The sequence below is a fragment of the Desmodus rotundus genome, chromosome 6, assembly GCF_022682495.2.
Source record: "Desmodus rotundus isolate HL8 chromosome 6, HLdesRot8A.1, whole genome shotgun sequence".
In the NCBI taxonomy this organism is placed as follows: Eukaryota; Metazoa; Chordata; class Mammalia; order Chiroptera; family Phyllostomidae; genus Desmodus; species Desmodus rotundus.
The window spans coordinates 137756347-137783872 of record NC_071392.1 but is presented as its reverse complement, the minus strand read 5'-3'; the positions used below and the strand labels follow the sequence as shown (position 1 = coordinate 137783872).

Genomic DNA, 27526 nt, shown 5'->3' with positions numbered 1-27526 from the left:
AACTGCCAGTTTATAAATAAAAATCTGTCCTGCTTATCTCCCTGGGCTGTTGAAAGGTTCACATGAGGGAGTGAGCCTGAAAGTGGTCTGTGAACCCTGGATGCATTCAAGAAAGTAAACAGTGATTTATTTATAAAATCTCAAACTCTTTGGAACGAGGACATTAATAAAAGAAGACTCGACAAAGGTCTGGAGTAGAAAGAAACTACTTAGGAAACATTTTTTTTTTTAAATACGAGTTTGCAGAAACAAATAAAAAGTAGCACGATGTTATAAAAAACATTTTTTTCCTGCTTTAGTTATGTTACAATGTTCCTCAGCCTGTCATTCATTTGTGACAATCTAATAGGGGCCATTAGACATAAGTAAAAGACACTTTTCATAGTTGAACTATATTGTCTTCAGTCCTAATCAGCTTCTAGCCTAGAGGGACACAGGTTATAAACACCCTCTCTAGCAATTTCTTCACAACTCCCTGTTCAGTGGCTTTTGCTCCGCCCTTTCTCCTTAAATGGAAAAAGGAAAATAAAATTGAATTTGAAAAAGAACAAAAAATCTCTTCAGACCCTGCCAGGCCCTCTGTCCTCTATGTCATGACATCTCAGGACTATTCATGTCTGCTATCACATTTGAAAAATCACAAAATGTTTGCAGTGGTAGGATTATCTCGCTGGGATGTAAATGTGCCTCCCTCTGATTAAGTCAGCACTTCTAATCATAAGGGGACTGGAAATTTGAATATGTCATCACCTCTGGGGATGGATGTTAATAGGAAGCCGGAACTGCTCCTGGTTACTCCCTCCTCACTGGAAGCAGTGCCCCACTTCCCCTTCCCTCCCAGTTTCTGTGGGCCAGAGGGGAACAAATGAGGAAGACCCTGCACAACCCAGACAGATAGGCTCCTCTGCTTTCAGACTCTTCTGCTGTGAAATCCCTCTCTCACAAACTCAATATGTGTCTATTTCAATATATGAAATGGACCAAAAAAGTGGTTTGGTGGAATAGTATGTGCCCCTCTGCTTGGCCTCTTCTTTTGGCCCTAGTTGAAGCTGTAGTGCACTCAGCGATTAGAAAGATGGGACTAAGAATAGTGGAGTTATTATTAATAGCTACCATTTATTTAGTGTGTTAGCACATAATAAGCAGATTATCTAATTTAACTCACAACAACTGCTGTAGCTACGATTATTAACCATCGTTTTGTGGTCTGGATAGAGACTCAGAGAAATTAAGTAATTTGACTCAAGTCACACAGCTGAAAAAGCAAGATCTGGGGATCGATCCCTCCAGAGGTGAGTTAGCTTCACAGGCAGGAAAGCAGTAATTCCATATCCACAGGTGACTCTCCTCACCTCCCATCACCTCCCACTGTCCACACCTGTTAGCTCACAAATGTGTTCACAGGATAGAAGGAGTGGGGATGGTCTGGCCAAACCTATCACATCACCATTGGAATAACAACTAAGTGCATGTCTCCCTGACAGTGGTTCATGCATAGCTCTGGCAGCTGTCTGAGCTAGCTCCTGGCTTTTGCCCAGGAGCACGTATGAGTGGAAAAGGATGGAAAAGCAGATGCTGTTTTTCTGCCTTGCCTAGTGGCAGATCTGGGCCCATGGCTCCTTCTCACTCTGTGTCCCTGTCCTCATCCTGGACATAGAAGGAGCCAGGCTCCCTGTTTTCATTCAGCCAGGCAGAGAAACCCAGGGCACACCCAGCACTCTACACCAGATTGGGGGTGAGGAGGGGGTGGTCCACTCTAGAGTGGCCCAGGAACCTATCTGGGACATCTGGAATTCAAAGACATATTTCTTATGGCTTCATCAATCTTTTTCCCCACTATGGGAGCACTGGACAGTGATATTTGAAGGATAGGATGAGATTTTATTTTAAGAGAGGAGCCCTCTTTTTTTAAAATCAGATTTTTCTTTTATTTATTAAAATTTACTTATCGATTTTAGAGAGAGAGAGAGAGAGGAAGGGAGAGGAGAAGAGAGAGAGAAAGGGGGGAGAGAAAGAAAGAAAAAAGAAAGAAAGAAAGAAAGAAAGAAAGAAAGAAAGAAAGAAAGAAAGAAAGAAAAGAAGGAAGGAAGGAAGAAACACCATTGATTTGTTGTTCAACTTATTTATGCATTCATTAGTTTATTCTTGTATGTGTGCAGACCTGGGATTGAATCCTCAACCTTGGCACGTTGTGATGATGCTCTAACCAACTGAGCTACCCAGCCAAGGCCAAGAGGAGCCCTCTTGTTTTAGGATGCAGGGGAAGAAGGAAAGCCCTGGATAAAGTGTCAGCACATTGTGGTTCAGGCCTGCCCTTGTCTTTAATTTATGTGTTACTTTGGGCAAACCATTATTATCCTTCTCAGATTCTCCACCAGTCAAACGAGGGCACTGAACTGGATGACCCCTAAAGTCCTTGCTAGTGCATTGACCCTGTGAGCCTTTATTGTGTCTTCTATTTTCTCATGAGATCATGGTCAGCCCCTCCTTGCTTAGTTCCAGATTCACAGAGAAGAGTTCTAAGCCCTCCCCGCGTGAGGGAAGGGAGAGCAGTGAGAGAATGGATGAGAGCAACAGTTGTTGGCTTCCACTCAGCGGGACCTGCCAACATCTGTGTCGGATATAAGGGTCTTTGGTTGCTTTTTACCCTTAAAATCCCAGTCTTTTTCTTATTCAGACAGTGGCCTTGGTTAATAGACTCTGTGCAGGAGAGAAATGGAATAATGATGATCGAGAGTGTTAGTATTCACTTCCTTAGCAGAGTGTTACTATTAATTTAAATGAGTATTATTACTGTTGTTGTTGTTATTATTAATTCTCACCTGAGAATATGTTTTTATTGATTTTAGAGAGAGAGGAAGGGTGGGAGGGAGGAAGAGAGAGAAAATCATTGAACACACCCTGACCAGGGATAGAACACACAACCTTTTGGTGTATGGGATGATGCTCCAACCAACTGAGCCACCAGGCCAGGGCTAAATGAGTGTTATTAAAGTGATAGTATGACCCGTTTGGTGGCACATGCAGTCTCTCTTTTGGATAAGGCTACCGTTGATAGAGTACAAAGGCAACAATTGCCCCAAATCTAGACCGGTCAAACAAACAAGCAGACAGACCAACAGAAAACAACTCCCAGTCTGCCTATACTCACTGAGCTCTATTCAGTTGTTCTTGCCAATATTTTAAATGAGATGGCTTACATCTAATAGAAATAACCCACCCCAAAGGTCAAGTAATGCCACGGATGCCCCATGAGGTAGGGATGGTTTTTTTTCATTACCACTGAATCTCCAGTATTTAGTCTTTAGCTGGCACCTATCAAGCCCTCTGTAACTATTTGTTGAATGAATGGACATAAAACACTTTGCAAAAATAATTTCATGGGAGAAGAGGATCAGAACATGCATGTATTTTTGCTTGTACACCATCCTCCCTTTTGCTGACAACTTTCTAGAATGTTAAGTTTTAAAAGGTAAGGCCTGGATCTAAGAAACTGGCAGAGGATCAGTGGACCAAGAGGAAATTGACAGCCCTTTATCAGGAAAAGCAGGAAAACCAGGACACGACTTGGCCATCCATCATTGGTATTTGTTTCCTGTGGCCTCCATCCATGCTCTGTCCTTCCAAATTCTGCATCTGGCCTCATTCTCAGCATGTTTCAGGGGCCCACCTGGGTGCTTCTTGCTTGAAAGCAGAACCATCATTTCTCTTACTGAATTAATAGAGACCTTTATGTCTTCGTTCAAATGGAGAAAATTGTCACCATGACTTTTTGAACCAGAATCTGACATAGATCTTAATTGAGGCCTCTTTCTGCTTTTGCACGGAGGCCACAAGTCATTAGAGGTATTAGCTGAAATTAGATAGGCCTGTCTGCATTTGCACAGCCAGCTCCGCCATTCAGGGAGTTTGGTGAAGGAGCAACCCAGAGTTCTGTTAGGGTTGGCCCTTTAAAAGGGATGTTTTTATGCTTGTGTGTTTGTTTTCTTAAAGATTTTAGTCCCTCACCCTATGCATCTGTCAACTTTCTCTGGGATTATATTTGGAGCTTTTCCTGTTATTGGCTTATATTCTAAAATTCATTCGTTGGTTTGAGGTTTAGTTTGCCTAAAGTTTCACAAAATTGGTGGAACCAAAACTCAAACTGACTGAGAGCACACATTCTTAACTCTGCTCTGTGGTGCTACCTTAAATTCTACCTTTTCTTACCTTCTCCCACCTTCAGGTGGATGAGATATTGGTTCAAATTGGAGTTCACTTCCTTAAAGTCCAGGGTTAAGTCCTTCTCTGTACCTATTTCCCCCGAAGCACAAGTGAGGAGTTCTGGTTCTGTGAGTCACAAAGAAGAGCCAGGGGGTGCCCTCCTCTGTATGGGGTTGGACTCAGGAGCACTGCCTGGTTCTGGAAGCCATCCCACCTTCCCATTAAGGGCAGCCTTGCTTCTGGGCAGCTCCACATTGTTGGACTTACCCAGTCAACTTGCTAGGGATGTACCCACTACTCTTAGCAATGGAGGCTCTTCTGCACTGAATTAGCAAAAATACCAATGAGGGATTCTTCTTAACATAGATAAGAATACCACCTTCTCATTCCACACCCCACACCTCCCCAGCTTCTTAATAGACCCTAAGCAAGATTCTGCTGCTGAGGTTTTGACTTAACCTGGCTCTGTGAAATTCATAGAGTCAAGAGCCTCCGTAGAGATGATTTTAATTCAGTCCTCCCTTACAGATGAGGAAACCAAGACCCTAGTGGGATTGAATGAATTAGGGCTTTTTCTAGTATCTGGTTTACTGTGGGGTACTGAGATTTTAAAATTGAGTTGAAAACATTTTTTTCAATTACAGAAAAAGCTTGGTAGTTATAGAAATATTTGCCAAAAAAACAAACAAAATGAGGACAATAAAAATAAGCTAACATGAAATTAATCAGAGACAGACATTTTAAACTTTACGAATATACTCATCTAGGATTTTTGTATGACTGTATATGTCATTTATTAAAATGGTACCATATATTGTTCATGTTATTTTATGTCCTGCTTTTCATTCCACAATATGTTATGACATCTTCCCATGTTTTAAATAGTCTTTCATAACATAATTCTAAATACTTACATATTAATCCCTGTGCTTGGGGATCTGGTTAAATTAACATATTTTGTTTAGATATTTTTGGTGGTTTCCAAGATCTTGGTATTAACAACAAAAATGAAATGATGGATTCATTTTCAGATGCTGTTTTTTAGTTGAAATTAAATTAAAATTAAAATTTACCCCAGAATGAGAGGTTGAATAATGCCCAAAGTTGCTCAGCTCATGGGTATCACTCTATAAATTTGAATCCCAATTTTTTAAAAAAATTTATCAATTTTGGAGAGAGAAGAGAGCGAGAAACTCGATTTTTCTTCCAAGTATTTATGCATTCATTGGTTGTGTTTCTTTATACTGCCCTTAGGATATGTTCATTGATTTTAGAGAGAGGGGAAAGGAAGGAGAGAGGAGAGAAACATTGATGTGAGAGAGAAACATTGATCAGTTGCCTTCTGTACACGCACTGACCAGGACCAAACCTGCAACCTAGGCAAGTGCCCTGACTGGGTATCTAACCTGCAGCCTTTTAGTTCACAGGGTGACACTCCAACCAACTGAGCCATACCAGCCAGGCTCATTGGTTGATTCTCGTATGTGCCCTGACTGGGGATCAAGCCCACAACATTGTTCCAACCAAGCAGCCCAGTCAGGGCTGAATTCCAATATCTTTAACCTTAGTCTTATGTTTCTGTTATTGCTCCAGTTGCTTTAGCAGTTGTGCCATTTTCCAAGGAAATCCATTTCCCTCTCCAATGAGCGTATTTGTTTTCTCACCATCACCCTTGCTTGCCGCCTTGACTCACTGAGGCTGTTGACATTTGTAGAGGTACACAGTGTCTTAGCACCTGAAGCTACACAGCTGGAAAGGAAACATACCCCGTCCTTCCCTTCAGCCCCCCTTCATGGCTTAACCTATAGGCTTGGGAGCTGGTTTTAATTTGACAGTTTCTGTGTGTATGTGTGTTTGTTTTAAAACTGCCCCACCCCTTAATTCTTTCAAGGAGACCTTTGTTTGAAATCATACACCCTTCCCCTCAAAGCCAATCTGTGCCCCAAATCTTGATGAGATTACTTTGTTTGGGGAAATTGATAAATTCAGAGTGGAGTTTCTGCTTTATCCAACTAAATTGGTTTAAATTATGGCCTTAGAGTAAGGGCTTTATGCAACTTAGAGGGTTTGAAAGCAATTGAATGCGGCCCTCTGCTTCCAGAGACTTCACCCTGGGTTTATTCCACAAAGAAGAAACGTTTTTGTTTTGTTTGTTTCAGTTTCTTCATTGCGTGCTGCATTTCAGCCCCTTTTTGCTGTGAGAAATTATGGAAAAAGCTTAGTTTTTTTTCAGTTAAAGGCAGGGAGAGGAATAAGGAGCCAGTTACTCTAAACCCTCTCATTTTAATGATTAAGAAAATATGGGTCAGAGAGGGAAAATAATTCGCCATAGATCACACAGCAAAATAGGTATTTTAAATTTTTTTTTCTTTTTTCTTTTTATGAGGCTTAGGAGTCATTTCTCTTGCCTTGGTTCAGTATTGTTCTTACACTTTTTTTGAGGCAGGGAATGTGAGGGGCTGTTAAGGACTGAATTTGTCCCCTCAAAATTCATGTGTTAAAGTCCTAATTCCTAGTACCTCAGAATGTGACTGTATTTGGAGACAGGATCTTGAAAGAGATAATTAAATGAAATGAGGTCATAAGGCTGGGCCCCGTTCCAGTATGACTGGTGTCTTCATGAGAAGAGAGTAGTACACAGACACACACAGAATAAGACCAGAGGAAGATGCAGAAAGGAGAGGGGGGCAGTTTATAAGCCAAGGAGAGAGGCCTCAGAAGAGTGTAAAGTGGGTCTAGTAACTCTGCCCACACCTTGATCTTGGTCTCCTAGGCTCCAGAGTCGTGAGAAAATAGATTTCTGATGGTTAAGGCACCCAGCCTTTGATACTTTATTATGGCAGTTCTAGCAAAGTAATGCAGGGGGGAGTTAAGAACACTTAACACATTAAATGTCTTAAGAACACTTAAGACATTTAAAAACTCAAAACTTCAAAGGTGGGAAGTTCTCAGTGAACATAAAAGGGAAGCCCAGGAAATTGATATAAGAAATTATGCTCATGCTCACTGATTTTCGGTCATGATTTTCTATGTAGCATCTCATTCCATCCTGATAACATGCCTGGATTATATTTACTAGACCCACTTTACAGATGCAGAAACTGAGGCTCAGAGAGTTGCCTTGTTAACTAACTGGTGGAGCTAGCTCCAAATTCACCCCACTGCCTACCTTTAAAACCCTCAGTTAGTCCTCTGTGCTACTTCCCAATGAGGAAGATAATCCAAGCTGTTTGATAAACATTGTTATCAAGTTTTTAAAAGTTAGTAAGAAGAAAAAATGGACTCTACAGTCTCAGGGACTTACAATGCACTTAATTGATTGGACAGGAAATTTTCGATCCCTGATTTTAGAATGAAAACAGAGATCAGGGAGATTTAAAAAGATATTCAAGGTATTTAAATTTCACGACTAAGTCTTCCCAGTGGCTTACACCTTTGCATGTTGAAATGGACAGCTACACATAATGAAGAATTAATGTTCGTAGTGGTAGACCCCAGGCCTTGAAAGAATTGGACCCATCAAAGGAGAATCTATTACCCACACTGGGTCACATTTGCTAAAGCAGGAAACCAGATCCATACGTTTGTAACATGGGCAGATGTGGAAACTTATTTAAGAACAAGACCTGAGAAACATGCAATCAACCAAAGGAAAAAAATTCAAATTCACTTGAGCTGCTGGTAAGCCCAGCTGTTATGATAGGAGAAATACAAGCTGCTTGAGTATTGAATATAGATTGCTCTCTTACAGCTGCGTCCTCCCTGTTTCAAGGTTGTGTGGTCTACCAATGCCGAAATGTGTAGGTTTAAACCTACTTGGACTTCATTTGTAAGAAGACACGGTCAAGTTAAGACTTAAGTGGGTTTTGTTTTCAGCATATACTGAGGTTAAGTCCCAGTGAAGTCAGTCATAGACTCACTCTGAGACTTTGTTGCCTCTACCTTTAGAATAGAATATTAATTCAACCCCTTCTCACCATTTTTCATCACTGCATCCATCACCCTAGCTCAAGCCTCTGTCACCTGACTGCCAGAACCCCTATTTGAATCACTACCATAAGGCTATTCTCCACACATAACAAAGGCGATCCTTGAAAACTATAAATCAGATCCCGTCACAGCTGGGCTAAAACATCTACTACCCTTGGAATGGCTATTGAGGTTCCATGTGGCCTGGCCCTCCCTATCCATCTTTCTGGACCCCAATCCTGCCTCTGCCCCTCAGGGCCTGGGCATCAGCCATCCTCCCCTCTCGCTGTCCCTTGCACATGCCATGTCCACCTCCAGCTTAGAGCTCTGCACCGACTGCACCTCTGAGCGGGGAGCAGTCTTTTCTAGGAGCAGTTCGTTACTTGACTTGCTCCCTCCGATCCGTCAGAGCTCTGTTCAGCAGACAGCTTCTGACATGCCTCTGAAACCCTCATCAGAAGCAGACCCAGGCTCTCCTGCAAGCCTTACCCTCTTTCTGAATTTCACTTAGGACTCTTGAAATTACACTCATTTCCTAGCTTACTTGTTCATTGCCCTTTCAACCCTATAGGTCAATGGCAGGGAATTTATTTTGTTCACTGTTGTATCCCTAGCCCTGTGAACAGGAGGCATTTGCAATTGTTGAATGAAGGAATGAATGGATAAGTAAATGAACGAATGAAAAGGCACACTGCTCCTTTAATGTAAACCAATGTGCTTACTCTGGATTAAGTGGTTTGGGGAGACCAGTGTCAAGGAAACAGTATTATCAGAAGGCTATGAGTCTGTCTGCTCCCTGGCGATAGAGAGGATATGTAGGTAGTTCTCGGCTGTATTCACTAAGGCCTTGCTCAGCCTAGCCTTGAATGAGTGGACTGATGAAAAGACTTGGGACAACAGGGACATCAGTGATAAAAAACACAGATGAAAACTGTTGCGTCTGAGGTGACTTGAAGAGACTTGCAGGGTTGTGACTCATTTGCACAATTTAATACACGTTACAACTTGCTTTGTATGCATGGGACAACTGCCTCCGTAAACTTCAGTAGTCACAGCACTTTTCTTTTAATCCTCACCCAAGGATATATTACTGATTTTAGAGAGAGAGAAGGAGGGAGTGAGAGAGAGAGAGAAAGAGAAACATTGACGTGGGAGAAAAATATTGATCAGTACCTGCCACTTGATGTTTTTGCAGGAAGGGATGAAGGTGGCAGGCCTTCAAGTGCAAGGGAGATATTCCTGTAATATCAGTGTGACATTTGCAAGTAAAAGCTGTCTTCTGAAGAATTTATTTTTTATCCTCACCCAAGGACATTCTTTTTTCATTGCTTTTAGAGAGAGGAAGAGAGAAAAACATAGATTCAAGAGAGAAGCATTGATTTGTTGCCTCTCGTACGTGCCCAGACCTGGGAATCAAACCCACAACCTTCCGGTTACGAGACAACACTCCAACCAACTGAGCTGCACTGGCCAGGGCAAAGCAGTCTTGAGTGCATCTCAAGAGGTGCCTGTTGTGTACAGTCTTAGATCTTTGTTGAAGGTGAAGAAATATTTCATTATAGGATTAACTGCCCACTAGTCTCATTTTTGAGTGATCATTTTTAAGTGAGCCTCAATTGTATCTATTTCAAGGATTCCTTTCCTTCAAAGCCAGCCTGACTTCTTAAAGCCCTTGTTCTCAGACCATCTGTAGTTTTCTCTGTCAATATAACTTGGAGAAGTTTGGAACCCAAGAGTCAAAAATGGCCACTGCTTTGCTAACTACCCACCTAGTAAATGAAAGCAGAGCTGCGGGTATGCAGGTTTCTAGGCAGATAGACAGGTGTGACCAAGAGAATCAGTCCTCACCATTGTCTGCTTGTGTGTGAAGAAAGAGCCAGAAAAAAGAGTGATCTTTTCTATCCCCTCTGCTCCCCATACTCCATCGTAGGAAGTGTGTTTGGGCTCTTGCGACAGGTATTTAAAGATAAATGAAAACTCAAGCTACTTTTTAGGGCTAGATGAGAGAGTGAGGAGGCATCCAGGTGAAAGGAAGCAAGCTGAGAAGATGTGGATCCACCTTTTTGGGGGGAAGGGGACATATGAAAATTTATGACTGTGTTTTTGCCATCAGAACTTTGGATCTTGGTCTTCCCTTCACACCTTTGTCTAAGGCTACCTTGACAGCTTTAAAGCAGACTCCAGGAATGTCACCAATGGCATGACCTTTGCAACCAAATTTAGCAACCAGAACTTCATCATTTTCATCAATAAAATTCAAACAACCATCACTGGGTACAAAGGCTGTGACTGTTTTTTTAGACATTCTTGACCAGCTAGACCCTGGCACACTCCCTAATGGTAGAATTTGGCTCTTTGGCCTCAACCCCTCCTTCTTCTCTTTGCATGGGAAGTTCCTCCAAAAGGGTTGGCTTTCAGGGCTGTGCCCAAATGGGCTTTTTTTTTGTACTGTTTATTATGCCACTTCTGTTTATTGTCAGTGGCTCTGGAGCTTCCTGGCACTACAAAGGCACCACGGGCCTGACTGAGCAAAAGAGCATTTGCATCCAACTCCTAAAGAAATGCGCATTTATTAAACAGCTACTATACATCTGAATCTAGGCTTCATACTCATGTCAGTCCTTTGGGGCAGATGGAAGTTCTCTCATTGTACAGCCAGGACTGTGGCTTCAGAGTCCCCTCTTTTTCACTGTTTAATCAGGCTGTCTAGCACTTCAGTTCTTTGGCCACAAAGTGAGTGATGAGGCCTGGATGGACTGGACAGTCTCCTGCATCGACCCATTCTCTGGTGCCTGGACTCCAGAGCAGAGCAAATTGGGGAACATCTCTGGTCTTTGAAACAGTCCCTTCCTCCCACACTGTCTTTCCACGGGCCCTTTCCACGGCAGCGTGGTGTGAGTTACAACATTGCAGCTGTATGTTCTCTTAAATGCATCCACCACGGGCCAGTTTTAGGAAGTTGCCTAAGCCAGTGGTTTGTGTGCTTACAACCACAATCCCCAGGCAGCCCCCACCAATTTTAAAAGTATAAGGTCAGACTTGGAGAAGAATCCCTGTGGCCACCACAAATAGATGAGGAATAATTGCCTGTCATTTGAAGGTGCCGCTCACACATTCCAAGCCCAGAGCCCGCATTTCTCCTCTGAGAATTGCATTTTGGCTGGCTTTCAGATTTAGTGAAAGAGTTTCTTGTTTCTTAGAAGCAATTGGGTGGGAATTCACTAGGCGCCCCTGTCATTCTAAAGGCTCAGTCAAAGCCAGCTGCCAGTCAGGAGTGATCAAAGAGGAGAAACACTTCTGAAAGAGGGAAGTGGGTACCTCACATTGGCCAGCAGCCCAGAAGGGCTAAGTGCCTTGCTCGGGGTCACAGAGTTATGACCAGAGTCCAGGGCTCTTGACTCCATTCCAGGGCCTCTTCTCCAATCCTCTGTTGCCTTTCAGTTGGTGTAGCGATTTTCAGTATGACATTAACTCAAGTTCATCCATGAATACCTGACTTCCTCTAAATCACAGGCCCCCACTTCTAGCTATCCTCTGCATGGCTGTGTGGTTGACCAGCACGTCTAAATTATTATTTACAGTCTTGCACCTCAACTTTGTTACTCTCCTTTCTGTTCTCCATTTTTATTATTGGGTCCTTCCTGCCATCCTGCCTTGAAATTTCAGTCAATTTTGACACATCACTCCATCATTCCCTTTTTTAAAAAAAAAATTGAGAGAGAGAGAGAGAAACATCAATTCATTGTTCCATTTATTTCTGCATTCATTAGTTGTTTCTTGTATGTGCCCTGACTGGTGATTGAACCTGCAACCTTGGTATATTGGGATGGTGCTCTAACCAGATGAGCTACCCGGCCAGGGCCTCCATTCCCTTTCAGTTGCTGAGTTGATTCTAGCCTTCTGTGCAGCATGCATACATTTTCTGATCCCTATTCTTGCTGTCACACTAGACTATAGCAACCACCTTATTCTTTTTCCTTTTTATAATTTTCTTTATTAAATCTCTTGGAAAAATAATCAAATGTCATATACATTGTGCAACTGGTGAAATGATGTAAATAAGTAAATAGAGGAGAAAGAAGAAAAAAATTAAGTTCCTCATGCGTCCTTCCCCTGCTTCCTTTCCTCCTATCATGCCCAGTATTAATAATTTGGTGGGCATCCTTTCCGATCTTTCTCTTCCTCACAAAAAAACATAATAAATATATTTATATAGCTTATTTTTTGTTTGTCTTTGCAAGAATTGAAACACATTTTGTGCTTATTTTAGATCTTCAGTTCAAGATGCCAATTTAACCTGTTTACAAAATAGCTGCATAATAATGTATAGTGTGGCTATATTGCAGTTTATGAAATCATGTCCCATGGTTGGATATTCAGGGTCTGGGCTGGATATTTCCTGCTTGCCTCTCCAGATACCCTCTGTGCCTTTCTCTACCCTGCTCCCTGCCCTGAACCTGCCTGGTTGTCATCTGTAGGTCCTTTGTCTTGGGCATCTGGTGGAATTGGAGATTGGAGAAAGGGTGAACAGTCAAGTCAGGGTGTTTTTCCCTGATTGCCTCCTGCTGTGTACCTGTGGAAAGGCTGCATGCCTTCACTGAAGGTCTCAGCTTCTGTCACAAAGACCTCTCTAGCCCTGGCTGGTGTGACTCAGTGGATTGAGCACCATAATGAGAAGCAAAATGTTGCCGGTTTAATTCCCAGTCAGAGCACATGCCTGGGTTGCGTACCAGGTCCCCAGTAGGGAGTGCAAGGGGCAGCCACACATTGGTTTCCCTCCCTCTCTTTCTTCCTTCCCCTCTCTCTAAAAATAAATAAATAAATAAAATCTTAAAAACAAAACAAAACTGAAGACCTCTTCATACAGCTGCCCTCTTTGCTGCCCATTACCAGGCCTTTGCCGTTGACTCCTTCAGACCTGGGGATGGTAATGACTCAACTGTTGGTCCCTGGATGCTGCACATCCATTTAATTTTCCTAAACCCAGCTCATACTTTGCTAAATAATCCCTTTGCCAAACTCCAGTAATTCAGTTTGAGTATCCCATATGTTTCCTGGCGATATAAGTGATAAAGGTTGTTTCCTTTTTTCTGCCACTTGCTGTTACTTTCTGACTAGCTCCTTCCAGCAGGGCCATTCTGTCATCTTAATTTTTCTTTTTACTTTGAAATTATATTTCACTCATTTCTTAAAGTCCTTCCAGAGCTCCCAGGATTCAGAATAAAGGTCAGAACCCCTGGCCATCTCTTGCATCATCCCTCCTACTCCAGGACCCTAAGCATGAAGGACCCTGCATGACTCCACAATCCCCTCTGTCATGAATTTCTTGCATTGGTACAATTCATTCTCCCAGTGCCTGGTTATGTGATGCTGGACCATCAGCTGAACTCCCTGACCTTCCCCATCTTCATTAATTCACTGGGGGTAATAACAACACAGAAGTTATAGCATTTGGTTGAGGGGTAATTAGACAACATGTACATAAGGCTTTTTAAGAGTTTCTGGCACATAAGAAGTTTTCAGTGAGTGCTAGTTAGGAATTACTGTTCCCCTACTCTGATTAGAATTGCCTTTGGCTCTACCTGCATGTCCAGATCAACTGTTTTCCTATGACTCATCCCTTCTCTGTTATCTACTCAGCAGAGGATCCCTCTCTCTCTCTCCCCCACTCTCTCTCTCTCCCCCACTCTCTCTCTCTCCATTTTGCTTTATAGACCATTTTTAGGTTTACAGAAACGTTGAGTAGAAAGTACAGAGAGCTCCCATGCACCCTTCCTTACTCTCCCCACCCCAGAGGTTCCCCTGTTATTAACATATTGCATTGGTGTGGAACGTTCGGTATACACCAGTTATGAACTATCATCCGTACATTATCAACAACAGTCCACAGTTCTATATTAAGGTTTACTCTTTTTGTTGTACAGTTCTGTGGGTTTTGACACATCCATACTGTCCTGTATCCACCATGAAGTATCTTATGGAATAGTCCTCCTGTCCTGAGAATCCTCAGTGCTCCATCTGGTCCGTTGTCACCCCTCCCACCTCTCTCCCAATCTCCCCAAACCGCTGATCTTTTTACTGTGTCTATTGTTTCATCCATCCTTTCTTCTTTACTACTGGCTTATTTTATTTTTAAAATATATTTTATTGATTATGCTACTAGAGTTGTTGCAGTTTTCCCCCCTCCCCCCCCCAGTGCTCCCTATTCCCTCCAGCAATCCCCTCCTTTCGTTCACATCCATGGGTCATGCATATAAGTTCTTTGGCTCCTCCATTTCCTATACTGTTCTTAACATCCCCTTGTCTATTCTAAACCTACCAATTTGTACTTCTTAATCCCTGCACCTCTTCCCCTCTCTCCCATTTCCCTCTCTCAGCTGATAACCCTCCAAATGATTCTGTTTCTGTTCTGCTTGTTTGCCTAGTTTGTTTTTTAGACTTAATTGTTGATGGTTGTGAATATACTGCAATTTTAATGTTCATAGTTTTGATCTTTTTCTTAAATAAGTCTCTTTAAAATTTCCTATAATATCGGCTTCGTGATGAAGTACTCCTTTAACTTTCGCTTGTCTGGGAAGCACTTTATCTGCCCCTCAGTTCTAAATGATAGCTTTGCTGGATAGAGTAATCTAGTACCATTTCTTTTTTTATTTCACATTATATTATTTGTGTTCGTGGCTTACTTTTCCTATGATCTCATCTTCACTTCTCCATAAACCTAACATACAACTTCATGGCCAATTAGCCACACAGGTGTTTGTTTCAGGAATGAGTTATTAAACCTGCTTATCCCTGGAATCAAAGCCTGGGTTGAAATTCCAGGTCTTCCTGCCTGACGACACAGGCATGTGGCTTTTGCACAGGCCCTGGGACTCAGACACAGGATCCTGCTGGAACGAGGCGCGAGCCCAGTTTTCTAGTCTGTGTTTGCACGGAGAACTTGCACCCGTTGTGTGTGGACTGGGGGCTAAAAAGGAGCAGTGCAAAACAAAACAAAAAAATAATAAAACAGAAAACTATCATATAAAGCCACTCCAAACATGGCCACGAATGAGTTCTCGGAAGCACTGACTTTAATCTGCATTCTACTCTGCACTTGGGTCCTGAGCCACACATTTCTCAGGCAGCTTAGTTATAATAGTGATAGCTAACTTCTATTTGCACTGCAATTTGGATTTGCCTTCAACTGTTCATCTCTATAAGAAGAACAATCAATTAGAGATGGCAACATAGCCGTGGTAGCAGTAGTAGTAGTAGTAGTAGTAGTAGTAGTAGTAGTAGTGATATTTATAATGCTTACAATTTACGGAGCCTTTTCTAAGTGTCCAACCCTTCAGCATGACATTTGATTCTCACAATAATCCCTTGGGGCTGGCCTGGTGATCTGTACCTTATACCTACAAAAACAGGCCCCTTTAGAGAGCTACACCTTCACTCAGCAGAGGAAACTGAGGCCCAGAGACACATCAAGTCACTTGCCTAAAATCATACAAGTAAGTGGCAGAGACACAAATGTAGCTCCAGCTTCCAGTGCCCCCTAGGCTGCTCGCCGTATTCTTGGTGGCTCTGCAGACTGCTCTCAGGGCTGGTTTCCATCCCGGGCAGCATCCTGTCCACTTCCCCTCCCCAAAGCCCAGCTGAAAACGTGCCACCATTCTTCTTTCACCCACATCTGTTCCATCCTATTTTCTGATTAGACATGTTTGCTTCCACACTCGACCTCGCCCACCCTGCCTTCCCTCATCCTCCACAACCACTGACTCAGGGATCCTTCATGATCGCCACAGTCTCCTCCATCTACTATGCTGCCTAGGACCTGGGAGGTCCCTGTGGCTCTGCTTTGGACCCCGCTTTGATGCTTCTGATGGGCCCATGTCAACCCATGTTGTCCCATGTCACTTAGTGTTCCAGGAGCAGGGGTGGTATTTCTGCTGTTCCGTTAGATCATTTTCAGTGATTCTGGAAGAGGATATTCAGTCACATTGACTCACGTGGGAAATTTTGTCCCCTTGCTAATTCTTTTACAGCCCTTCTGGGTAGCTCGAAGAAAAGGTCTCAGTGTAGTGTCAATGTGTCTTAAACACCTCCTGACTCTGGGTACACTTCCTTTTTAACAAAGGTAGCAGATCTGAGCCCAGCTGTTAGAACCCTTTGAAGGCAGCAAGAATATAGCCAAAACTTTGTGGTGTTTTTATTCCTAGATTTAATATCTATTTTTGGTAAGTGATACTGGCTTAGAATTTATGGGAGGTAGAGAGTGTTTTCTTTTAAAAGACATTTATTTCAGTATGATACTAAGTCAATAACAGTACAGTTTATACCAGGATATGTCAAATATCCATGAAAATAGTGTGCAAGTGACTGAGGTTTGGGCTTCACAGGCCCAGCTGCCCTTCCTGCTAGATAATGGAAAGGCTTCAGTGGCTCTTCCTGTGCGGTGCTGGGTTGTCCCTCCCTTGCCCATCCTCCCAGGTCCTGGCCTGGTTATCCACTTGTGCTTATCCCTGCCTGGATCCCTGCTAAGGGTGGAGAGACTGTTATCAGGGACTGGGATTAAGGGGTCTTCACAATTATCCTCCCACTGTACTCTGGCCAAGGGCAGGCTACGTCATTTAGCCGGCCCTTTGATAACCACATCTCTAGAAGGGTGAACGTGAAGTTCTGGGCAGGGAAGAATGTGCGTAGCAAACCTGGATGCTCTGGTGGAGAAGACTGAGCAGCACCCCTGTTCTGGTTCATATTGCCCTCAGCTACTGCTTCCTTGGCCTTCTACTTCTCCTACCCTGCCCTCTGCCCCTCCTGCCCTGCCTTCTGCCCCTGCAGGGCCAGACCAGACATCGAGTGACAAGGGCTTCTTGTTTGGTATGAATTCTGCTTAGGAGGCTGTGTTCTGAAGGGAGTGCCCCAGGTTAACCTCCACCCAGCACACTGCGATAGTCATAGTACGTTTGGATGATGAGTGGAAGGAAGAGTGTTCCTGAAATTCATCGGTAGCCGTTGAGAAGTTTGGAACAGCCAACCAACCCTGCAAACTGTGCCCTGTTCGAATTAGGACTCAGCCAGGAAACCATTGCTCTGCAGGATGTGTATTTTCTCCAGACCTTTCTCTCTCTCTCCGTGTCGATGGCATGTTTGTCATTGAGGGTCCTAGAAACAGATCCATGCCTTGTCCAGGGAGCGTGGGCTTGGGGGCAGGTTTGAGACCTCTCCACCCACACTGCATTCTGGGCCAGGAAGAGAGCAAGTAGATTGTTATCTCCTCTTGGAGGCTCATTGCCAGTGGAGGAATGACCTGGAGGGGCCCTGGGAACTTGCCAGGGTTGAGGCGGGTAGGGGAGTTGAAAGGAGAAGTCTCGGCTGACCTTGGCTCCTGGTGGAAAGAGCTGAGAACAGTTGTCGAGGGTTGGCTGAGGACTGGCGTCTCTGGAATTCCCTTTATGGAAAGGTCTCTATATTTTGATGAACAAAATGTTAGTTCAGTTCTTGAGTATTTGTGAGACGGGAGATTACAGTGGCCACATACAATGATAAGGAATGATAATAATGAGGGTAGCTCACATGTATTAAGCATTTCTAGCACACCAAGCACAGTTCAGCCCTTTACATAGAGTACCCCCCTAATCCATCCTAACCAGCACCCTAAGAGAGAGGCATCATTGCCCCCATTTCACAGATGGTGCGACTGAAGCCCCTAGAGGCAACATCAGTTGTCCAAATACAGGTAGTATTAGTATTAGAATTCTGTTAGAATTTAAACTCATGTCCATATGTCTCATCCAAGGAGCATATAAACAGCAGAACCAGGATGTGATCTCTGGTGTCCTAAGGGGCTCTTCGGTACCTTGTTCTGAATATCATTTTGAGTCCACTGGACTATCTTAGAAAACCTCTTCTCTCTCTTCTTTAAATGAGGCCACTTTGGGGAAGCAAAAGAAGATTTCATACATGTAGTCTGGCCATTCTGCTGTATTCTTAAGAGTAGAAGTTTTTTTAGGGAGTCAAAACTAATCACCCAGGAGGGACTTTATTTTGCATAGCCGCCAGCACCTTCCTCTGGAATTTAAAAGGAGCTTGAGTTCCCACCCAGGGTCAGAGTCAGTGTTCTGTGATTTGAGCACAAGTAACAAAATATTGGATTTTGGAAGACTCACTCTCCATTTTACATCCTCTTTTTTTCCTTTGTAGGATTCTAGTTTTTACTCCGAGCTAATGGAATGTCTGCAGAGTGTGGGATGGGGGAGCCTTAAGTACTGTTCTCAGGTTGACTTTACTGAGGGGGGAAAATCCACAGAGGGCTCTGGTGGGGGGTGTGTTCTCACCACCTCGGATAGATGAAGGTGAAAATTTCAGTTCTTTAAATTGAAAAATAGATGAGGAAAATGTAAATGAGGACCAACATTTCCATTAGGCTTAAGTTCAAGATTCTGTTCTTTCATTTTTATCCTCCTTTGAGTTGCAGCCATTCTTAACAACCTCCCTTGTTAACAGAGTTTATTTCCTCCTGCCTTCGCTCCCCTCCACTCTCCCTCTGCTCCTGCCTCCTTTGTGTTCTCTCCCCCCCCCCTTTCTCCTCTCTCTCTTTCTCACAAACTTCTAATTTTTTTTTTAGAGTGGCTTGTCTTAATTATTATTAGACCCTAGTGAAGGAAAAAGGATCGGACTTCATCACTTCATCAGACTTCAAGGACCTGTGCTGCCCGGGATTGTAAATCAGGTCCTTTATGAGCTGCACTGACACATTCAGGCCACAAGGGCCAGGTTTACCACCCTGGTTTTATAAGCAATAGAGGAAACGTTACTGGATTCCTCGTTACCCACCGCAGAGCACCAGTCAGCAGTTTCAGCACTGGACCAGTCAGATGCAGTATTAAACAGAGAAGAGAGTCCTGTCAAAAAGGGCCACTTAACAGCACTGGCAGGTGACTTACTTAGTTGGAGCATTGTTTCTTACACCACAAGGGTGCGGGTTCGATTCCCAGACAGGGCACATTCCGAGGTTGTGGGTTCAATCCCTTGTCGGGGATCAAGTCACACACAGGAGGCAACTGATCAGTGTTTCTCTCTCACATCAACCTTTCTCTATCTCTCACTCAATCCCTCCTTTCTTCCCCCCTTCCTCTCTCTCTCTGAAATCAATTTAAAAAAATCCTGGGGTGAGGATTAAAAATAATTTTTAAAAAAAGAAAACAAAAGGTCCACTTGTCATAGGTTTAAGGACAATTGGTACAGTGGCTTTGGATGGAAATCTGTGTGGTCTTATAAGGTAGGAGACTTGGATTTGCTTCCAACTGAAACCAATTGACTCTGTCACTCGGAGGAAGCCATTCATCTCTTTGTGTTTCTCTGCCCATTTGGAAATTGGGAACAATCAGCCCTTTTCAACATACTTCTTAAGGCTTTTAAAAAAAATTGGGGGTAATGTAAATGATATGAATGGAATAAATATAACTAATATTTAGAGGTGTTTACTTGTGTGCTTGTAATTTTATACATGTGTATACAGACACACACACACACACACTTTCCCCCTCACTTATACCTGGAAGGCCCCCTGTGTGACGAGCTAGCTGTTATTTTCCACTTCTAGCTAATAAAAACCCTGAGGTTCTGAGAGGTTAAGTCCTAACTTGAGATCATATGCCTAGTTAAACAGTCTGCCTGATACTCCCAGTAGTGGGAGAACCCAGCTACACCCACACTTACCCGCTGGTATGGGCTGTAAGACCTTGCCACACTCAGCCCTAAGCGACAATACAGGGTCTATGGCAAGTAGAGTCCTTGGCTGATTGCTTCAGGCTCTGAGCAGCTTCATTTTGCATTCCTGATACCCTCCAGGTTATCCCAGTGTGCACTAGCAATGCCATCATCTTCTGTATCTCTCCTTACATGAGAAACACCAGTAGGCACCAAACTAGACCCTTTTACCTCTTTGGGCATCAGCTCATGGATGCTTGACAACTTTAGGTGCTGAGAACAGAAAGTAAAGAGCCCACAAAGCCACATTCACCTGTCCTTTCTAACATCATCCAGGATGCCTTTTAATCTTAGATGTCAGATTTGTTTGTCCTACTGGGTTTTGACCCAAGCTTGTGTTCCTCTGTGAAGCTGGTCCAGGAATTCACAGACAAGCATGCTCTATAACAGGTGAGGTTTGGTTTTAGATGGCTTGGGAGTGGTCAGTAGTTATGTCATTCTTCAATGATAAGCTCAAGACTTACTTTTCAAATTCTTTGGGTCTGATGGAAGTTTGCCTGGGCTGCCCTTTGTCCATCCCACATGCATGGAAAGAGTTAAAATTTTAATACAGCAGTTTTGTTGACCCCTTTAATAAAAGTTAAGGGGACAAGCTGAGGATCCTAGGGACAGCCTTTCTTGGCCTTCTGTGAATTGAGGTTTTGCTATCTCTGTTTTGTTTCCTGATGATTGAGCCAAAGAAGGCTTGTTAAATTATCATCTGAAAAGTTTCCAATGACTCCACCTCAATAGTGGTAATTCCACTTAGATCAGCTCTTACTAATTCCCAGCGCACATTGGGCCTGAGAGAGCTTTTGCCCCGGGCTGACACCTGATACTTGTTGAAGGAAGCCATGGTCATTCCAGTGGTTCCGGGCTGGATGTCCCCAGGCAAGAGATGGTCACATTTCAGAGCTGGTCTCTGTTCAGGCAGTCACTGGCTCCTTTCTGAACACCAGCTTACTTCAGCTCTTTGCTGGAAAGATAAAAGAACATCAGAAAAGCACTGAGCTATGAGAGGGAGCTCATAGTGGTTGGCCAAAAAGTTCATTTGGTTTGTTCTGTAGGACGGCTCTAGTAGCACTTAATTGTCTTGAACTTCATTTGAAACAATTTTGTTAGATTGTATTGTGACAGCTGTCATATCAATGTACATTAAAAAAATCAAAATTGGTAAATTTTTGTGTAGCCATTTTAATATTGAAGATGGAAGAAAATAAGCAACATTTTCAGCATAGTATACTTTATTATTTCAAGAAAGGTAAAAATGCAAAAAAAGATTTGTGCAGTATATGGAGAAGGTACAGATACTGATCGAATGTGTCAAAAATGGTTTGTGAAGTTTTTTTCAGAAGATTTCTTGCTGAACCATGCTGTATGGGTAGACCAGTTGTAGTTGATAGTGATCGAATAGAGACATTAATTGAGAACAATCAACATTTTACCATGTGGGAGATAGCCAACATACTCACAATATCCAAATCAATAAAGTTACTGGGGAAAATGAAAAATATCTTTTCTTTTATGGAAAAAACTAAATAGACTTTTTGGTCTACCCAATATTATTATGAAGCTCCTGCTGGAGATTCTTCTGTCACCTTCCTAGACACACAGAACTGTGCCTGGGGCAGTGGTTTCTGCTACTGGTCTGAGCTGGCTGATGGCTACATAAGAGCTGTGCATGGAGTTTATAAAATACAGGTCCCAGAGCTGGGCATGAGAATCTGTTTTCCCTCCCTTAGGAAGCACAGCCCTAGGACTGCCTCCTACAGATTTTCAATTACATTTGAAACAGTAGATTACAATCGACTTCAAGTTTTTTTCTTAATTTTTCTTGAAGTCCAATTTTTTGGCCACTTCACATAATTTTTAACTCAGATCGTATTCCTGTCACACAGATATAATAGAACTTCCTGTGTCCCATCCTTCACTCATTCATTTGACCACGATTTAACAGCTGTCAAGGATGGGCTGCAAGAAGTAGTAAAAGAATCAAAAGACACATGGTTTCAAAGCTAAAAGAGTATTTGGTCAAGTGAGGAAACAATTGAATAAACCAGCTCTTGTAGAACAACATAATTGTTTGAACTAAATTGCAATGGCAGCAGGCAGAATTTGCTAGAAAGTCAGGTAATGTGTCCTGGAGGAGAAACCCTTTGACTGGAGGTTGGATTACAGGGAGGATGGTTATCCAATGCCAGGCAAACAGGAGAAAGCAGAGAGAACATCTTTGTAAAGACTCAGTGGCCCGAGCGCCTAATATGCAACAAGAACAACACGTTTCTTAGCTTCACGACTGTATAAAATACGAGGCAATATGTGATAGAAAGAAGGGTGGATATACTGACTGAGGCGAGATCATGGGGGGCTCGTAGGTCACACATGCTGGGAATTTGTATTTGACCTCATTAATGCCTCTCCTTGCCACACACGGTTCTTTCTAAGTGCCTCATTGATCTGCATCTTTTTAAAATGCTCTCCCCTGACAATATGGCATGATGAAATTTCTTGTTCTCATACAATACCTTGGAAGCAGGAGAAACTACATGGTAATTTGCTTTATCCCTCATGGATTCCTAGTTTTAATTCTCATTTTCTGCCCCTGTTCACTTTTATTTCTAAAGCCAGAAGTCAGCTTGTGGGGGGGGCTTCCTTCCCCACAAAACTTAAGTCCTCTTTGAAAGCCAGTGCCTGCCTCGCTGACTTCATTTCGTGCCATTTCCCTATTTGATCTTTTTCAGGTTTTCAAAGAAACAAAACTTACTCCTACCTCAGGGCTTCTGCACATTCTGTTCCATCCACCTGCGGTTCTCTGTCTCCACCCCATCCAAAATGATCTTCCCTGAAAGGCCTTTTCCAGCCTCTATTTACACAAGCTCCACTCCCCTATATTTTGGGACACTTAATATGCTTTTCTACTTTTTTTGTTGACTTTCTTTTTTCTTTATTGCCAGACTTACCTTTTAAGATCCATGAAAGCTATGACCTGGTATGACTCATTCACAACTTGTACCCTCCCCACCTATTTAGTAATAAATATTAAATAATTATTTGCTAAATAAGCAGATGGATGGATAATGGATGGATGGGATCCTTAAGTTGAAATCTTAACAAAATCCAACCTGTGTTCCTTTTTTCTTGCTCTAGTCCACTCAGCCAGCCTCCTAAGAATTCTCTTCCCTGCCCTGAACCTAATACAGCTTCATCCGTCCCTCAGGGCACAGTGTAAGCTCCATTCATGTAATGAAATCTCTGAAAGCTGACACCGATTTATCTCTCCTGACTTATATGTAAAGTATATACTTACATTTTGTTAATAACCTTGGAGTCTACGTGCATTGTTTCCAGTTGGCTTACTTATCCCAACTGCATCTAGATTGTAATTTTTAGTGACTTTTCTTAGAAGAAAAAGCAATTTTAGTAATAAAAGCAATAAAGAGATTACATTTCAGAAGATGTGAAAAATACTGAGTATAATGAAGCAACTATGAATTCTGCATAATTTTTCACCCTGAGTTAAATACTATTGATATTTGTCTTTTTTCCCCATTGAGTGGTTTTTTTGTACATTCCACAGCTTGGTGTGCAGGTGTGCACACAGGTGTTAAGTATCCTGAATTTTAAATATAACATGGCCACTGTGTCATTTTAAAGGTTTGTAAAGGCTCCTTCATGGTATGCCTGATCTGAGTTCTGTCTCTGAGAAGCACTGTGGTGTCAACAGAACACCAGACTGGGTGCTGGGCACCAAGATATACTGAGTGGTCACTGAAGCATGAAAGATAATAAAAAGAGTAGCTATGTTTCTGAGTGACTATGATAGTTTGCTAAAGCAAGAGGTAAACGCTGGAAAAAATCTGAATTAGAGGAAAACGAGAAAGACTGGATCCTCAACAAATACACCCTGTGCAGATACTGAGGATACAGATGTCTTCGGTAAATGTGTTCTTACCGGACTTCAAGAGCTGTGAACTGGGAAAGCGTTGGCAGACCACTTTTCCCGGAAAGCTGAGCTGCGAGAATGACGCATGTTGTCTTTTTCTTCTAGAGTGACCGTCTTCTTATCAAGGGAGGCAGAATCGTCAACGATGATCAGTCCTTTTACGCTGATATTTACATGGAAGATGGCCTAATAAAGTATGTATACGGAACCCTTCTCTCCTTAAGGATGCTGAAAAATGTGTACAAATTATAGCACCCTAAAGCTATACCAAAGGAGCTCAAGTGAGGATAAGTAATTTAGAAGTGTCCAGAAGGAAGGTTTTGGGGTGGAGAGGCCATTTAAACTGAACCTTGACTTAGGTAAGACTTAAATGGGCAGAGCACACGCAGGGCATATATTTCAGGCAAGATTTCCAAATAGATGCTGTAGGATACCTGTAAGCAGCATAGCCAGGTAACGTTTCTGTGCAGGTTCCTTACCTAGTGCCTTTCAAGAAAGGATTTTATATGCACATAGCCTTGCATCACGTAAAGCATGGTACATCCCCCCAGTGATAAGGTGTTGTATAAAACCGGAGTATTTAGCTCGTCCTATTAGCCATCCCCGAACTTGTTCAGTTTTATATTTATATTATTCAATTTTACTGGCTAATTTAAGGTTCTGGTTACAGGAGACCTCTTACTTATCTTTGAAAACTTGGTTTTGGTATAACTTTTTATAGGGATGTTCCTTACCAGCCCCCAAATCTAAGTTAGCTTCCCCTTCTGTGAGCTTTCAGAGCACCTGTGCTTTTATCAATTGTAGCAATTCCGACAGTGTTAGGCCCCCTTGAGAGCAAGGACCTTATCATGTTCTTCCCCATGCCCCCTGCGCTTAACCCAGTACTTAGCACTGAGAGCCCTTGGCACTTTTGGAAGGGCTACCTTTGCTGAGTACATAGTACACGTCAGGCACTATTAGATGTTTTTATTCCTTATCTCATGTAATCTGCCAGCAACCCTAATGAAGTAACCACCATTATTACCCTCTTCTCAGAGGTGGAGGAAGAAGAACAGAGAAAGCAAATAACTTCCTAAAGATCAACATACTAATCAGATACATTAAATGGATGAATGAACAAGTGCAAGATATTGGTGTTTAATTGCCTTGCCAATTTCCATAAATATTTTTTCATAATCGAAGTAGAAAAATGGAAATACTGGGCAAGCTAACCAATATATAAAGCAATAATTTTGTCAAAATATGTCACGATTGATTTTATATTTTTTATTATTAAAAATTATTGTATGTAGTTGGCCTCTTTGGAGGTAGTGAAAAAATCCCTCATTTAGAGGTTCAGAGGTGGAAAAACATTTAGTACGTAACATTTCTTCCCTAGCTGATGCTCATGACAGGCATCACTAATTGATCAGAGAACTTTTTGCAGTTGAGTCTCAAATACAGGCTCCATCCATCTTCACACACTGAATCAGGTATCTACTACCAGAGTTGAATATGCAAAATGTATTCTTTTTGCCATCTCTATTGGATTCTACTAGAGGCCACTTGCCGAGGATGTTGTAGATACAGAGGTGGCAAGCACAAGGCCCGGGGGCCGAATCCAGCCCTCCACCTTGTTTCGTCTGGCCCAGCACCTTGTTTCTACCCAGTGGCAGCACTGAGCTCTCACTTAACTGTTAAGGAGCATTTACATTTATACAGTCCTAAAATTACACTTGGCCCTTTGAAGGCAACTGTGAGGCTGATGTGGCCCCCGGTGAAAATGAGTTTGACACCTCTGTAAGGAATTTAACCATCAGATGTGTGGGTTGGTGGAAGAGACATGGTTGGATAAATGTGGTCTTCATCCCTTCCTGAAATTTTCTATGTTTCTAACAACATTCTTAACAGAGCATAAAATCAGAAATACAGGTGATCTTCAACCTATGGTGGTTTGACTTAGGATATTTTTACTTTACAGTGGTGTGAAAGTGATATACCTTCAGTAGAAGCCATACTTCACATTTCGAATTTTGATCTTTTCCTGGGCCAGTGATAGGAGGTACAATACTCTCCTGTGATGCCAGGCAGCAGCAGCAAGATGACTTTGCCCAGCCTGGGACTAATCTGAGCGTTCTCGGCATGTTTAAGGAAGGCTAGACTAAGCTATGGTGTTCGGTAGGTTAGGTGTCTTAAGTGCATTTTCACTTTATGATAGCTTTATTGGGACTTAAAACCCCATGGTAAGTCTGAGAGCATCTGTTATTTCCCCCAGCTGTTACATAGTTGTTTGCCTGTGAATATTTATGGGGTGCCTGCTATGTGTGGGGCAGTTGTCTAAGTTACTGGACACATACTACAGTAGATACCAGTGGGACCCTAGTCATCATGTCATCATGCTCTCTTCCCCTAGGGACCTTACTGATTTTTAGAGGAACTGAATAATCTGCATGTGTGTGTGTGTGTGTGTGTGTGCAAGTGAACAGATGTGACATTACCAGATATTATCAAAATAAAATATTAAATTAGTAGAATGATGAGATTCAGAAGGAGCGGGCTATATGGGAGCAGTGTGGTTATTAATTATAATAGCTGAGAGTTGTTGACTTCTAATCTGCCTAACAGTGTTCTTCAGGCTTACCACAGTAACATTTACTCCCCACAACAACCCTATGGAGTTTTTTATTACATTTTACAGATGAAGGAGTTGAGATCTGGTGAGGTTAAGCATGGCCTTGAGGTTACAGCCAAGGTCATAAAGCTAGTAACTAGCAAAGCCAAGTTTGTGCATCTGGACACCCCATATCCAGAGCCGATCTACAACTTTTATTAGATGTTGCTGTCAGTAGAAATGTGACTAAGGAGGGAGATAGAAGCTGAGCCTTTAGGGATCATTGTGACCTTGATTAGTTGGGTGGAGGGAGAGGGAAGGCATTTCTGTTTCAGACTTGGTGCTGTGCCAGTTGTCAGAATGGTGGAACACACACACACACACACACACACACACACAGAGGCCAGGCAGCTCTTCATGCCCTTGGTTCTCGGCTTCCCTCAGAGGACAATCGGAGAAGGAGAAAAAAACAGAAATACAATGCACGGGTCTGTGGACTAGACTAGGGTTACAACCAGAGCCTGTAATTTTTCCACAGTGTGTTTTGAATTGTGGTGGCTCTGGAATAGCCCCGTGGTGATGTGGTGAAGTTGAACTCTTAGGAGATGTCAGAAATACTTTAGTGGCAGAACTAAGATTTTGGTGGGCCAGTGGTGGACTTCTAGTGCCCCAAGGGACTTTCTTGCTTGTCTGGTTAGGAGCAAAGTGGAAGCATTCATGCTACTGGCATCGGGACTCATGTGTCCCCAAGATAGGAGACACTTAATGACAATGTAAGGGCTTATGAATCATAGTTCTATCTGGAATCCATATTGGACAGATTTAACTGGCTATTTAAGTCAAGGGACTGGAATCATATACAATTTGAGCAACATGAATTGGTCTATGAGGCGATATTGTTCCAGGAGTAAGTTGTGTTTATCCCTTGCCGTGTGTCGTGTGCCTTTGACATACTTCCATTCCACCCAAGTCCCCCTCTCTTCCTCCCTGGGATGCTCTGAAGCTTCCTGGATGAAGGTGTGTTGGGTGGAGGTTGTCAGGTTGCCATAACCATCTTCCTTGGCTTGAAGCTTCTACTGAAATTCTGA

At 42.6% G+C, this 27526-nt stretch overlaps 1 protein-coding gene across 2 annotated transcripts in view; it reads left to right on the top strand.

Annotated features, from left to right (window-relative positions):
• Positions 1-27526, top strand: part of DPYSL3 (dihydropyrimidinase like 3) — a 99657-nt gene that overhangs the window by 45595 nt on the left and 26536 nt on the right. For both annotated transcript variants that reach the window (XM_024576884.4, XM_024576885.4), the window contains exon 2: positions 23954-24042. In XM_024576884.4, coding sequence (XP_024432652.2) covers positions 23954-24042 — 89 coding nt within the window. The remainder of the gene's footprint in view (positions 1-23953; positions 24043-27526) is intronic.